The sequence below is a fragment of the Bos taurus genome, chromosome 3 (genome assembly GCF_002263795.3).
Source record: "Bos taurus isolate L1 Dominette 01449 registration number 42190680 breed Hereford chromosome 3, ARS-UCD2.0, whole genome shotgun sequence".
Taxonomy (NCBI): domain Eukaryota; kingdom Metazoa; phylum Chordata; class Mammalia; order Artiodactyla; family Bovidae; genus Bos; species Bos taurus.
Window position 1 is genome coordinate 35304010 of NC_037330.1, and position 15166 is coordinate 35319175.

Here is a 15166-nt window from a genome sequence, read left to right on the forward strand (position 1 = left end):
GCACAGCCTTCTTTCAGTGCCGCCAGTGTCTCCCTGTTGTGTTTGTCTGAGCAATAAACACCCGGTTCAGATTTTACAGGGAACCTAATGCCACAGTGACAGGATGGAACCTAAATGGTCTACAAATACAGGAATGTGAGTGCCTTTCTGCCTGTGTGTGCACATGTGGAAGGTGAATGAGGCACATTGTCTCCATTTTGGTGCTTTTTAGATTTCTCCTGTCACTTCCCAGAAAAGCAGGTTTACATTTTTTATGAAATCACTCCCATGTTGTCAGAATGAGTCTAATGATCAAAAAAGATCCCCACAAGATTTCTAAAGCACACCATTTCAAAACCTCGTGTTAGTCTGAAACATAACAAGACACAACAAAATAAAACAAAAGGGTTATAAAGACAGGAATAACTGGAATGCTTAACATTAAAAACATTTTTTAATGGAATGGTGGTGGTTTTGTCTTTATGTTGTATCTGACTCTTGTGACCCTATGGACTGCAGCCCACCAGGCTCCTCTACTTGTGGAATTCTGCAGGCAAGAATACTGGAGTATGTTGCCATTTCCATCTCCAGGGTATCTTCCTGACCCAGGGGTCGAACACGGATCTCCTGCATTGCAGGTGGATTCTTTACTGACTAACCCACCAGGGAAACCCCTTTAAAAGTAATATTTAAAAATAAAGAGTTAAAACAATATTGCTTTACCAAACAGATTTAGATTCTTTTCCTGATAGGTGAACAGCAATAGGGGGGAATGTCATTCATGGAAATATTAAAAGAGTATTTATTCATAAACTTGCACAGGTGTGTAGCATTTAAAGCTGGTTATGTAAAGTCATCCCGTTGCAGTCTGCTCTTGGGAATCTCTCTCTATAAATCTCCAGGGAGGCAGAGCGGCATCACGTGTGGTTGTGTGGCCCTCAGGTAGATCTTGGCATTAGGATGTTTGGGCTTCAGTGCTGGTTCTGCTGCTTACCAGCTGCTTGCATTTAGGAAAGCTAACTGAGTTTTCTTAGTCTCAGTTTTCTCATCCATAAAATGAGGAAAATAATTGTACTTACCTCAGAGAGGTTATGTGAATCAAATAAAAGTATGCGTAGAAAGTTCAATAGCTGCCTGTTAGTGCTCACAATAAGCTCTCAACAAATAACAGCTGTTGTTGTCACTGTCTTATATCAGACATGAGGTATCAACTGAACTAGATGTTACCTTTTCCAGGCAGTTCCCAATTTTGGGATGTGCTTAGTCGCTCAGTCATGTCCGACTCTGCGACCCCGTGGACTGTAGCCCGCCAGGCTCCTCTGTGGGGATTCTCCAGGCAAGAATACTAGAGTGGGTTGCCAGCCCTCCTCCCAGGGATATTCCCAATCCAGGGATTGAACCCAGGTCTCCTGCATTACAGGCAGATTCTTTACCGTCTGAGCCACCAGGCAAGCTCAATTATTATTATTATTATTATTTTTATAACAGATTTCAATTGTTAAAGAAAATTGAAATGAAAATCAGTTGGCTTTTTAAAACTCCTGCACTTTCTTCATGTGGATAAAGCCAATCAGTCTGGCAGCATTGCTGTATTTTCCTAAGGACACTGTTGGTGGTAGGAATAAATTTCAGTGAAATGTGGAAATGGTAACGGGAACTTAAGCCTTGCTCCTCTTCTCTCCCAGGATTACTGTCATCCCATGATTTGCATCTTCTTCATTTCATTTATCCCTCCCTCCCTCCCTCTATCTCCTACTAGGTGCTAGACATTGGAGATGTGACATGAATTAGTTACAATCTCTGTTCCCAAGGAGCCCACAGCAAGGTACAAGGGTAGGGGTCCAGGGAAGATGGTGGTGGTTTTGGTGTCAAAGAGATAATTTTTCTACAAGGAACTTAGTGTAATGTTTGAGATATGCATAGAATTCTGTGGAAACAGGAGCAGCAAGGACTTCCCACAAAAGTTTCCTTATGGATTTTAACATTCACCTTCTTCCACAATTTGTTTATATCAACATGCAAATAAAATGGGAGTGTTTCACAAATTAGATTAAGGCCTATAGTTGCTCACAGGAATACATAACTATTTATCTTTTCCCTGTAAGTTTGCCCTTCTCAGTCATTTTAAAAACACAATGTATACACGAGTCACAGCTATTGTCTGACAATGGACGAATGTCTAAGCAGGGGTTGAGGGGTACGGCATGTTTAATGTGAACCAGCTTCTGAGAAGATCCAGCTGAGGATCAATTAATGTGGTGAATTAAACATGTGTGTGTATGTGTGTGTGTGTGTGTGTGTTTTCCCTACAGAGAAAGGGGGAACAATTTTACAAATGAAATAAATTTCATGTATTTGCACATTGGTTAGCTATTAGCTCATCCCTTGTAACACAATGACAGTCATGTTCTTACCCTCCTTTTTAAGCTGCTGCTTTGGAACCTATTTGTGTCATAAATTATTTCTAGTGAATTTCTTTTGTTAGATGCTAAGTGACATTTTGAAAAAGGGCCATTATTGTCATTGTTGTTGTTATCATTATCAAGACTTAAACATGTCAGAAGAGAAAAAATCCTGAGATCCTAACAAGATCCTGCTCAGTTGTACCTAAAAATCTTTAAATTCACACTGATTTGAGAACATTTATTAAAAAGTGATTGTTATAGAAGTCCCACTCTACCACCATCCTATCTTCACAATGACTTTCTGGTACTTATTTTTAAAACAGTATCAAATTACTAGAAACTTAAAGCCTGCATCCCTAATGTTTATGTGAAACCAATCAACATTTGATTGTAGTTGAAGAAAGTTAACCTAACAGGCTGTATTTCAGTTTGCAGTATACAATACTTACATTTTTGCTTTTTAAATTATTTCCTAAAAAAATTCTTTCCTAGAGCTTCAAAATGACGTACTTCTTTTGCGTCATAAAATAAGAAATAAATAAGAAATAAGAAATTTGTGTTTCTGAATTTCTTGGTGGTAGATAGCTTAGTGCTTTTCTAAACTCAGGTTGAAAGAATAAGAAGAAAAAATGGTAAAGATTGAGTGATAGCACCAATTCTAGCAAGCAGTGGATTTACGTGGCTCTCACCAGCTTTCCTTCAGTGGTTTGGTACACGAGGGTTGAGGCATAAACCAGTGAATTCTCTAATCCTTACTTTTCTGATTATGGTGTAATTTTGAACATGGGACAAGACCTAGAATGTGGTATCCATCATTTATTGTCTTACCTTTCCTAGAGCTCAAAAAGCCACCTGTCCCATTTCCCACTTGTTTATAAAGTATAGCACCGAGGCAAAGATCCAAACCGCAGAGCCATGCAGGAGAAGAATAGGTCTGTTCTGCGGGAGGATCCAGAAACGGTGGCAAGACCCACAGGCAGTGAAACCATTTGGTGTCATTTTAGGGACTCTAAAGAGCTCCCGCACCATAGTCCTTTATGTCTCAACAGAGACAAGAATTCAGCAAGAGGCAAAGTGATAGCTGAGAAGTGATTTATTAGAATAGGATGCCTGTGAGGTTTACACGTGGATGGGCAAGAAATGCTACACTCGAGAACTTACTGGGCTATAGTTTAATAATCAAAGGAAAAGTGGGGAGGGGGAGAGATACTTTGTCTTTCTTAGGCAGACATCCTGCCTCCATCGTCAGTTCCCTTTTCAGGTTGAGCAGGGGGATTTTCTTGTCTCTACATGGTCAAGCTAGGTCTACAAATCATTGTTTTTTATGTGTGCAGAGAGCGTGTTCTAGGGACCATGAACTTACTGAGCTCCCTGGGCAGGATGTGGGTCTCATGCCACCATTGTTTTATTGTTTGGGGGCATGTCTTCTGCCTCTGCTACGTGGTTATGTTGCTAAGCAAACTTGCTTTCTTGAGTAACCATTAATTTACAGGGGTCTCCCATATATTTTTACTTACAATCCCCTAGTGGAATTAACTACTTAATCACCTGCTTTATCCTTTTAGTCTGTCCCTATCAGAAGGAGTGGACCTTCCCTTTATGGGGCCCTGATATCTGGTGAAACTAACATCAGGGGGAATACTTCCTAATCTTTTTGCTCTACCACGAAGAGAGAGCCCAGGGAGTAAAAAGGTGCCACATAGCTCATTTGTTTACTCAACTATTATTTACTGAGGCTTGTGGTGTGCCAAGCACAAAGGCTGATTCTGGGATAAGTTATCACTCCTGCCTTCAAGGTGTTTCAGTCTAGCGGGGAGAAAGACATTTAAACCAATAATTAAATTCACTAATTATTAATATTACAGTGGGGAATAGCTTCGAATAGAAATAGCATAGTTGTAGAGGCCAAACTCAGGCTCTTTCTGAGATGTGTAACCAGGAGCAAGGTGATAAATGCCTTTGATCTTGGTTCTTCATCAGTGATGGTGGTGGTGGTGATTTCCTCTAACTTGCAGATAATGTATGTAAAGTGCCCAATAGAGGGCCTGGCATTCAGTAGCGTGTGGACAAGCTTCAGGTACTCAGGTAGCCTGCAGGGCAATGGGACCACTGAGTCCTGGGTCTCATTTCACCTGTGCAAGAATGGCCTTCATTGGAACACTGGGGCCCTAAACTGACAAGCGGAGAAGGCAATGGCACCCCACTCCAGTACTCTTGCCTGGAAAACCCCTGGACGGAGAAGCCTGGTAGGGTGCAGTCCATGGGGTCGCTAGGAGTCGGACACGACTGAGCGACTTCACTTTCACTTTTCACTTTCATGCATTGGAGAAGGAAATGGCAACCCACTCCAGCGTTCTTGCCTGGAGAATCCCAGGGATGGGGGAGCCTCGTGGGCTGCTGTCTATTGGGTCGCACAGATTCGGACACCACTGAAGCGACTTAGCAGCAGCAGCAAACTGACAGGGAGATGCCACTGACAGATTCTAGTCTTCTATCACTCAGCTCATGGACCAAAACTGACAGCTCAAAAAAACCCATTGCCATTTTTGTTCTCATCTGAATTTCTGATACTAATGTCTCCCACATGACTCATCTTTTTCTACTGAGCTCCTTGTTTATTGGAAGGACCTTGCACTTCCACTAGCCTCCTTCTTTTCTAGGCCTTCAGTATATTTTCTTCTTGCTCTTCTCTCCAATCTCTGGTTTACTGTATTTGAGAGGTATTATTAATATTTCAGCCTTCCGAGGTGGTGCTAGTGGTAAAGAACCCGTCTGCCAATGCAGAAGACTAAGAGACCTGGGTTTGATCCCTGGGGTGGGAAGATCCCCTGGAGGGGGGCATGGCAACTGACTCCAGTATTCTTTCCTGGAGAATCCCGTGGACAGAGGAGCCTGGTGGGCTATAGTCCATGGGGTCGCAAAGAGCTGGACACGACTTGGCAACTGAACAACAACAATGAATGTTTCGAAGTCATATTTTTAATATATACATATGTATATTAATATATGTTTATATATTAATATATATGATTATAAAAAGTTTAATAGAATTTATTAGGTCATTGCTGCCTTTTTGTGACCTAAGAGCTATTAGTTAATGCTTATTGAGTTCTTACTGTTAGGCGTCACATGTCTTAGGCATTGTATCAGTGCTTCTCAGACTTTAATGTAAATATATGTCACCTGGAGGTCTTTTAAAAATGTAAGCTTTGATTCATTCGGTGTAGGAGTAGGGCCCAAGAGTCTACATTTCTAATAAGCTCCTGGGTGATGCTGTCACTCCATAGACTGCATCTTGAATAGCAAGGCATTGTATCATTTGATCTGAATGACCAGACAGTGAGCTGAATATTATTTTCCCCATTTTACAGATGTAGAGGAATTAAATCATTTTCCCAAGGGCATGTTGCTAGAACCTAGGAGTGCTGAGACTCTAAACCCAGTTCTCCTTCCTGATACATATACTTTGGGCTTTGAAAATGTCCTAAACACCCAAAGTTGATCTGATGCTACCTGAAACAAAATTTATATTTTTGTTAGTTATTTCTTCCTTTTTAACGAAACTTCCTTTCTAATTTAAATTTCTCCTTATGCCGGACCTTTTGTTACATAATGATTCAGATGTGCTGGATTGTGTTTCTAAAGATGATATATAAAGTTTATTAAAAAAATGTTTTTTTAACATTTAGCATAATTGACTTACCATGCTGTGTTAGTTTCAGGTGTGAAGCAATAAACTTTTGTATGATTTATTTGCCAAGTTACAGGTTAGGAAACACTGTACCGTTGATGCAATCTGATTTGAACACAAGAGGAAGTTGCTGGGAAAGGATGCTTGGGAGGAAAGGAAATCCTCAGGCCGATTTATTGTTTAACGCTCAGTGTACAATGTGCTGTGCTTGTCACAGGCTAGTGGGAAAGCAGTGCTTGTCCTTAACAGAGCAGATACACTTTTAAGAATAACATTTTGACCTGCTTATAAAATTAATTTGGTTCATAATAGAACATCTGAGCTACAGAAATATAATAGGAAAATAAAAAATGATCTAAAATCCCACCGGTTTTCATATTTTATTTTTATTTTAAAAAATGTGAAGAATATATATCGAAACAGAGATACAGGACCACATTTACGCAGAAGTGCGAAAGTTCAAGTGGTAATAAATTATGATAAATAATTTAAACACCATTTTTTATTTTGAGGGGCAATAGGAGTAAAAGGGGGCAGTTAAGAGTCCCCCAAAATTTAAGAAATGCGAATGCACTGCTCAGCCAGCTCTCGAGTTCTGGGTTCACGTTCCACCTTTTACGAAAGGTTTCAAAACTCACCCCAACCCGTGCCGCTGAGAACTAGCGTTCCCTACGCGCTCAAAACCGGCCGGTCGCCGACGCATGCGTAGTGCGGCCGCCGTGGCTCGGTGGGCGTTTCACAGGCCTATTTCTCTCCCGCAGGTTTTGTGCTTTTAGTGAAAGGGCCAGGACTGCGACGCCAAACAGTTCCGAGCCCAAGACGGGAAAGGGAAACCATCTATAAGTGAAAAACACATCGCGTTGAAATAAGCTGCGGGGAGGGGTGGGGGTGGGTTCGGCAGGCGTCTCCAGATACACGCTTTTATTGTGGCAAAACATCCTCACGAGCAACTAACTTTGAGGAACATGAGTTATCTGTAGGAAGAGAATTTAGAAGGTGGAAGGGGTGAGGGGTAACTTTCAGTGTTGCGTTCTCAAGATGCCCTGTGCCGCCTTATTTATTTATTTTTTCTTTTCATCTCTTTGGGGAGTCCGGATGCCCCAATTAATCCTTCGCTCCTCTCGGACCCCTTAAAAATTGTGTTTTGGAGGTCCTAATAGAAGCCCCCACCGAATTACACTGTTTAGACACACTCTCCCCATGCAGGAGATCTCCGGATGCCTGGGGCTGTGCGAGCTCCACCGACCTGAGGGCTTGTGGTGGGCGGGGGCGCCTTGAGGGATCCCCTTCGCTGCCCCGCTCCCCTCCCTTCTCCTCCCGGCTCGGGCCGTCGACCCTGGGCCAGGGCGGCGCGCGCTCTCCCACCCGCGCCTCTGGGGACTCGCAGACGGCAGCGAGACCGGCCCGCGCGCTGGGCATGCTCAGTCGCCCGGCGCCGGGCTCGCAAGTCGGAAGCCTGTGTGCGACTGCCGCCGCCGAGCCGGCGGGAGCGCACGAAGAGCGCGCGGGACTAGCGGCGGCGGCGGCCAGGAGGCGGCGGACCCGGGCCGGGATCGGAGCCGAGCCCGGCGCGGGGCCCGGGATCCGCCCGCCGCGGCGCTTGCTCCTTCGCACCGTCGCAGGCAAGGGGCCGGCCGCGGCTGGCGTCGGCGGAGCGGAGGAACGGCGGCGGCTGCATCTCCGCTGCCTGCACCGGCCGGGCAGCGTCCAGGCGCCGTCGGGCATGGAGCCGTGGAAGCAATGCGCCCAGTGGCTCATCCACTGCAAGGTGCTGCCCGCCAACCACCGGGTGACCTGGGACTCGGCGCAGGTGTTTGACCTGGCCCAGACCCTCCGCGATGGAGTCCTGCTCTGCCAGCTGCTCAACAACCTCCGGGCGCACTCCATCAACCTGAAGGAGATCAACCTGAGGCCGCAGATGTCCCAGGTAACGAGGCCGGCGCGGTCGCCTCCGCCTCCAGCCGGCATCTCCCATTAATCAGCCGGCTAATGTCTTTGTGTAAATGCAAACATCTAGGTACGCTCTGTTTGCCCTGCCTTCTGCTTTGTGGTCCGCCTCGGCTTCTTGTACCTTGGCTTGACATGGTTTAGATCTTTAGTTGAATGCCAGAGCCCTGTGTCCTAAGATGGTATGAAGATTTCTTAAGGGCTTTCTGTGAGGCGGGAAAGAACAAGCTGTCCTAAGGTGCCCTTCACCTACTGGGGGTGAGTGGGTGGATGGGTGTGTGTGTGTGTTGGGCGCAACAAAAAGAGTTTGGTCTAGCTCTTTTTTAATAACGATGGGGAGGCATGGAAGGAGCTGATGGGGGTAATTGTGCCTTTAGTTCTTTTGCTTGCATTTCGTCCCCATGTTTTCTTGAAAGAGGAAGCATGACATAAATGAGGACTCTAGGAAGTGGAGGGCGTTCCGGTACCGTTATCTGTACAGGAATGACACTGGCCAAAGGGCGGAAAAGGGAGCACGACGTAGCGGCTACCCTGAAAGCCCCTGAGCTTGGGGCCAGCTGGCAAGCTTCATGGTTGTGTTTATAGCTTGTCTTAAGCCATGTGAGAAGGAGCCAGTCCAGCCTCTCTCAACAGCGGCAGGAAACGAGAAGTTTCGCTCCAGATTCCGCCTGCCTTCATTCAGTGCTTGCTCAGGTGGTATGGTGCACTCTTGGCTTCGGTGGCTGGAGCCCTTCCTGGAGGTGCCTCTTTGAGGACTTAAAAAAAAAAAAAAAAAAAGCAACTCTGGAAGGCTGTGTGCATCCTAAACTTGTAAGTCGCTACACAGTGGAATGGTAGTTTCTTGGTCCTGTCAGAAAGTTTTTATGCAGAAAGCTGTTAAACACAACTCAGTACATCTATTTTCTATTTTAGAGAAAAAGCCACTTTCAGAGTTTAAAAAAACACTTTCAGCTTGAAAGGGAGAGGAAACAGTTCCCTACATGATACACTTTAGCAGCACTAATCCTGAATGATACAGAGCCTCAGCTACTTAGCAACCAGAACAGTGCCTTTTACAGCAGAACTTTATATAATGCAGACTCGATATAATGTAATAATTATGTTTTTAAAGTTAGAGCACGCACATTCCTCTCTTCTGGATGTCAGCGTTTCATCAGGGCCCGTCTGCACCTCCAGTTCTGCGTACCTTGCCTGTCTACCTTCAACCTGCTGGTTAGTGGTTCCCAAGAAAGAACAGGCTTGTAAGTGGTGAGAACCATATGGTTTTAGAAATGAGATAATTTATTTCATACTTTCCCATATTCTGGGGTGGTGTTGGCTAACTCCATGAACCCCTTAAGAGTTGTCACAGTTTGGAATATCCTGTCCAAGGATTTAACAGACTTCCATTAAGCTGGAAGTTGCTGCTTTGCACAGAGTTCTCAAGGGAGCTGCAACTGATTATCCAGTCTGAAGATCCCCATTTTCCACCTGGCCTATGGCCTTAGGATGTTTCGGTCCACCAGCAGGTAGTGTGGTATGTATCCTGCAACTGAACCCTTGGGGGTTGTTCATTAAGTGGTTCTCAATAATCAAGTGTTTTTGACAGTTGATGTTCTCTCTGTTTCAACTTTCTAACCTTTACTTCAATATTAACAATGGATGAAAAAATTTTCAAATGTGTTTTTGCTCTTTGTTCTCCTTGTAGAATATAGTAGATGTAATTTAATATTTCTGACGACCAAGAATCGTCATTATAAGCATCATTAATGAAAATTGGGCTCGTACACTGCTCTAAGAACTCTATTCCCTACTGGGAATACAACAGTGAACACTTCAGGATCCTTGCCCTAAAGGAATTACTACACTATTCTATCAGATAAGTCACCATGTTATAATGAGCTGAACAGTTGAATGAGCTTCCTTAGGCTGTTGTGCTTTGGGGTTCTTAACCCTGAGCTTCCTGGGTCCAAATTCTCTGCAGTAATTTTCTATGGACATGACTTAGTGACTAAACAACAATTTTCTGTGAGTCTGGACTTCTTCCAAAAATGAACCATGGACGGCTAGTACCTGAATACGGTGATGTCTCTTTCTGCTGTCTTCCTGATTCTTGGCCACATTGCAGAGAGAAGGTTGCTGAACAGCTGAGTGCTGCACAGGTGATCTTGTATTATGTAAGTTGTCCTTAAATCTTTAAATGAGACTTAGTAGTGTTTTCATTAAATAATTCATTGACATACTTAATACATCTTCTGTGCCTGGCAGATACTATGCACTTAATAGGTGTTCACTTTTAGCAAAATTACTTAAAACATTTTTTTTTTTTTTTGCTATTGTCACATTAAGGGTAAAAGGTTACACTCAAAATTCTATCAATTGCAAGGTCTACAAGTTCCTTTGGGCTGACATTTCTGCCTCTAACTACTCCTGTCTTTCTTGGTGAAGGGTCCATCTGCTTCTGGTTATAAGGCTCCTAATCTGTCAGCTCAATTCATACACTATAGTGAATTATCTAATAACTCAGTGAAACTCTGACATATGTCCCAGCAGACCTTACTCTTCTGAATTTAGAGTTGCTATTACTAGTTCTTGTGGCTTTTGCTATATCTAAGACTCATTCTGTCTACCTGGCTTAAGTTTTGTTGAAGATATTAATTTGAAATAGACTCTTTTAGCACCTGATCTTCTAAGCCAGGAAATAACTGGAGACTCTCACTTCAGAGTTTTGTGGTATTTGAGACTGTTATGAACAGATATTGACACTAGAAATTCTAGTGTATCAGTATCTTGTTTATTGCTTGTTTTTAATATTTCAGAAAGGCTAAAATGAGTAGCCTCTTTTAATAATGTTTATCTCCAATGAATGTGATTTCATCCACTCTTCTTATTTAGTCTTCTACCTTATATGTGTTAAAAAATGATAACCCTCAAATAATTAAACAATTTTAGGTCTGAATCTTGGAGTCCTAATCAACTGTCCTCCAAAATAAAATTATAAATGGGATCTAGATTCTCTTACTTAGTAATTGTTTTTGACTATGGACATCGGCCTTTTGGGGGTCTTGTATTGAAAGAGGAGAATATTCTTCAGTTCAATATAGGGTTTTTTTTTAACTCTGATTTAGATTTTATTTTATTAAAGTGCTAAATATTAATCACAGTTACATACTTAACATATTCCTTTTATTATAGAGAATAAAAGTTAAATAAAACCCAGATGATCCATGAAAATCCACACAATCTGTGAAATCTGATCTCTGTATATATTAGACAGATTTACTTTTCATCCAAAGCAGTGTTCCAGATAGGATACCAAGGATATACATGATTCTGGAAGAGAAGAGCCTTCCTGTGCTATTTGTACTGGGGAGGTGCTTTATGGAAGACTGGGTTTTGGGCTTGATGTCACTTTTGGTGGTTAGGAAGGTCTCCATAAATGCCTGTAATCAACCACGGATGTAATGTCAGTGAAATTATCTTAATCTTAGGGTTAGTCACTCGGTTGTATCCGATTCTTTGTGACCACATGGACTATAGCCCATCAGGGTCCTCTGTCCATGGGATTATTCAGGCTAGAATATTGGAGTGGGTTGCTATTTCCTTCTCCAGGGGATCATCCCAACACAGGAATTGAACCTAGTTCTCCTGCATTGCAGGCAGTTTCTCTAGTCTTATTATTTTGTAATTTTGCTTTGTCTTAGGATGGTAATAACACATTTGATAAATTTACTGACCACTGTATACAGTATAGGTAAACTTTGAATTTTCTTAAAATGACTTATTCAGTTTTCAAGGGTTCCTTCAACAAATACTTTGTTCCTACTATGTGCCAGACACTGTTTTAGGTACTGGCTTGGAGCAGTAAACTCTATTAATAGAATCCCTGCCCTAAAAGGACTTATATTTTAGTGAGGAACAATAAATAAACGGCTATATAATGTGATGGGCTCTGAAGAGGTGTGAGCCTGAGTAAGGGTCTAGAGGGAAATGTGATTTGATTTTATGGAAGGTAGTCAAGAAAGGCTTCCTTTGAGGATCTGACAACTGAGCAGGACCTGAAGGGAGTGCGAGAAGGCAGAAATGTGGATGTTTGGAAGAAGCAAGTTCCTGGCAGAAGGAACACCCACGTGCTAAGGTCGTGAGGGGTATTTAAATGGCAGGTAAACTGGAGGAACGTCCAGAAGGCCAACGGCTAGAGGAGAGTAAGTATGGGAAGGAGTGGTAGGGATGAGGTCAAAGAGAAGATGGCAACTAGATTTTTAGCACTTGTGGGCTGTGGAGGACTTAAGACTTCACCCTGAGCAAAATAGGAATCACATGGCCTGATTTAATTTCAGTAGGGTCATTCTGGCTGCCGTGTTGAAAGTAGATGGCAGAGCAGCCAGGATGGAAGAGTCAGGCTCGGGCAGTCATTCCAGCAGTGATGATGGTGGCTTTGACCAGAGTGATAGCAGGGCAGAGGGTGAGAAAGAATCCAGCCTTAGGTATATTTTAGAGGTAGAGCCGGCAAGGACTTATTGACAGCATCAGATGGCAGGTATGAAAGGAGCCAAGAATGGCTCCAGGGTTTCTGGCCTGGGGAACTGAACTGATGGGTTCTTCATTGACTGAGATGGAGAAGATGGGAGGTGGAGAGAAGGGGAGGATGATGTGGAGAAGATGGGAGGTGGAGAGAAGGGGAGGATAATGTGGAATTAGTTCTGTCTGAAATGTCCATCAGGCATGTAGATGCTGAGCAGGCAACTTCAGAAGTTGGAGAGATAAAGTTAAGAGTCATCAGAGTATGGATGGTATTTAAAATCCTGGCAGTGTATGGTATCACGTAGGGAGTAGTGTCCAAAGAAAAGGTCAGAGGTGTGAGCCCTGGGGCTTGCCCATGTGTCAAGGGTAGAGAGATGAGACCCTGTAGAGGAGTTGAGAGAAAATGGCCACAGGGTAGGAGGGGAAGCCAGCAGAATGTGGTTTGAGCAAATCAGGTGAATAAAGTGCTTCTAGGAGGACTGATTAGATACGTAAATGTTGTTCAAGTGAAAACAGGATTGAAGATGGACTATTAAGCAATATGAAATACTTGAGTGACCTTGGTAGAAACAGATTTGGGGTGTGATGGGCAAACACTCCCCTGGAGAAGAAGGACAAATAGGGGATCTAGACCACAAGGATAGTCATGTGCTTGGGGGTAATTTTGCTGTAGAGAGAGCAGATAAATGGGATAGTGGCTACTAGGGGAAAAGAGATCAAAAGGGTTATTTTCTTATCGTATAGAATTTTTATGTAATACCAATTACAAGAGCTCTTTTAGATTTAGACAAATTTTATCATATGGCACAGTTGTATATATGTGTATGTGTGGAAAAGATGTGTATGTATATAAAAAAAAATAAGTGAAATATATGTAACCAGAAAGTGTTAGTTGCTCAGTCATGTCTGACTTTTTGTGGCCCCATGGACTGTGGCCTACCAGGCTACTCTGTCCATGGAATTTTCCAGGTAAGAAAACTGGAGTGGGTTGCCGTTACACCACGGTGGCTCAGATTGTAACAAATCTGCCCGTTGTGTGGGAGACCTGATTCGATCCCTGGGTTGGGAAGGTTCCCTGGAGAAGGGAATGGCAGCCCACTCCAGTATTCTTGCCTGGAGACTTGGACAGAGGAGCCTGGTGGGCTACAGTCCTTGGGATCGCAAAGAGTCAGAAATGACTAAGCAACTAACACATACACATATGAAATATATTTAATGTGTTCCTAAAACTTTTCATTCTGATGGCTACTCTGCTGAATATCATTTCAATTCAGTCATTGATGTCCATGTTTTTTTCCCCAACATAATATTTTTCACCGAGTACTAAGCATTGGTAATGTAGCATTTCTTAAAGAATTCACTTTTGTCCCCAGGATTTCCTTCAAAGCTCCTAACACACAGTTGGGTTTTTTTTTTTTTTTTTCAATTAGTATTTAGTTTATTTACAACTGATATTACAATGATTGTCTTTTTCACCTACACAGTTGGGTTTTTATGGCTGTTACTGCTTAAAGAGAAGTTTATTTCTGCTATACATAACTGTACATTGTTTGAAAACCATAATTATATTAAGATGTGCTTTCCAAATGCAAGTCTGCATCCCTATGGCCAGGTTACTGCTGTGTGAGGATTACTGGGTTATATGGTTGAGGGGAAAAAAGGGCTATCCTTGTCCGAAAAGAGTGGTGTGCCGGTACATTTTTAGCCAGTCAGTTCAGAATAATGTCATTATTTAGTCTTTCTTCTCAGGAGTCAGTAACCTCTTTGCCATTTGTTGGCTTATTCTTTTGGCCAGCATAATTTTAAATTTGACACCAATCAAGATCTTTTCATGTGAAGTAGCTCAGGCATCTTAAGCACTTTGTCTGTCTGCATACTTGATGGCTTAACCTGGGCTCTCTAGGAACCAGAGCCTGGGATAAAGGATTGGCGTGCCAAAGCTTTACTGGTAAGGTACAATCCTGTGTCTGTCAGGGTGAAGAAAATGAGATAGTGCCTTTTTTTTTTCCTAAGATGGAGAAAATTATATCATATTTGTAATGCAAATAGGGTTGATCCAGTATAGATCACCGCTAATAGGATCCTAAGTTTCAAATACAACATACTCTTTTTTTTTTTCCCTTAAACCTGCAGTGGCAATTTGTGTTATTAACTTTCCTTCTGTCCTGAAATTCTAATTCTCACTACACTACACTCTTCTGGTTCTTTTGTATTTTTTATGTTCTTTCTTAACTTTTTTCACTGGCTTCTCTATAAACACCTTGAGAATTTTTGAGTTTTCTATTTTGTTGCCTTTTTTTGTGTGTATCCTCTGTATTATTTCATGACACTGTGTTATTACCTCCTTTTCATACTCTGATGGACCTGGTGTTCATGATGATAGCCTATATCTGCCTATTTTATGTCCCCATCTCTGGGGTTATAGTTTCTTCATGAATAGATGGATGCATGAAGATCACATGATCAGAGTTCACCATGGAAAGTTCTTCCACAGCAGAGTGAAGGGTGAATTGGGCAGGATGGAGCTGAGTGTGAGAAGAACTCCTGCTGAAGTTCAGTCAAGCGTAGATGAGGCCGCTGGATGAGAAGGGGCTGGAGTGAAGGCACAGGGAGGAGCAAGAAAGATGAGAGATGATGAAGA

General features: G+C 42.7%; 1 protein-coding gene across 2 annotated transcripts in view; it reads left to right on the forward strand.

Annotated features, from left to right (window-relative positions):
* Positions 1-7500: 7500 nt before the first annotated feature.
* VAV3 (vav guanine nucleotide exchange factor 3) overlaps positions 7501-15166 on the forward strand; it is a 432801-nt gene continuing 425135 nt past the window's right edge. The window contains exon 1 of one of the 2 annotated variants that reach the window (XM_059885057.1): positions 7501-8002. In XM_059885057.1, the coding sequence (XP_059741040.1) occupies positions 7799-8002 (204 nt within the window). In that variant the 5' untranslated portion in view covers positions 7501-7798. The remainder of the gene's footprint in view (positions 8003-15166) is intronic. The other variant, XM_002686162.6, reaches the window with a different exon arrangement.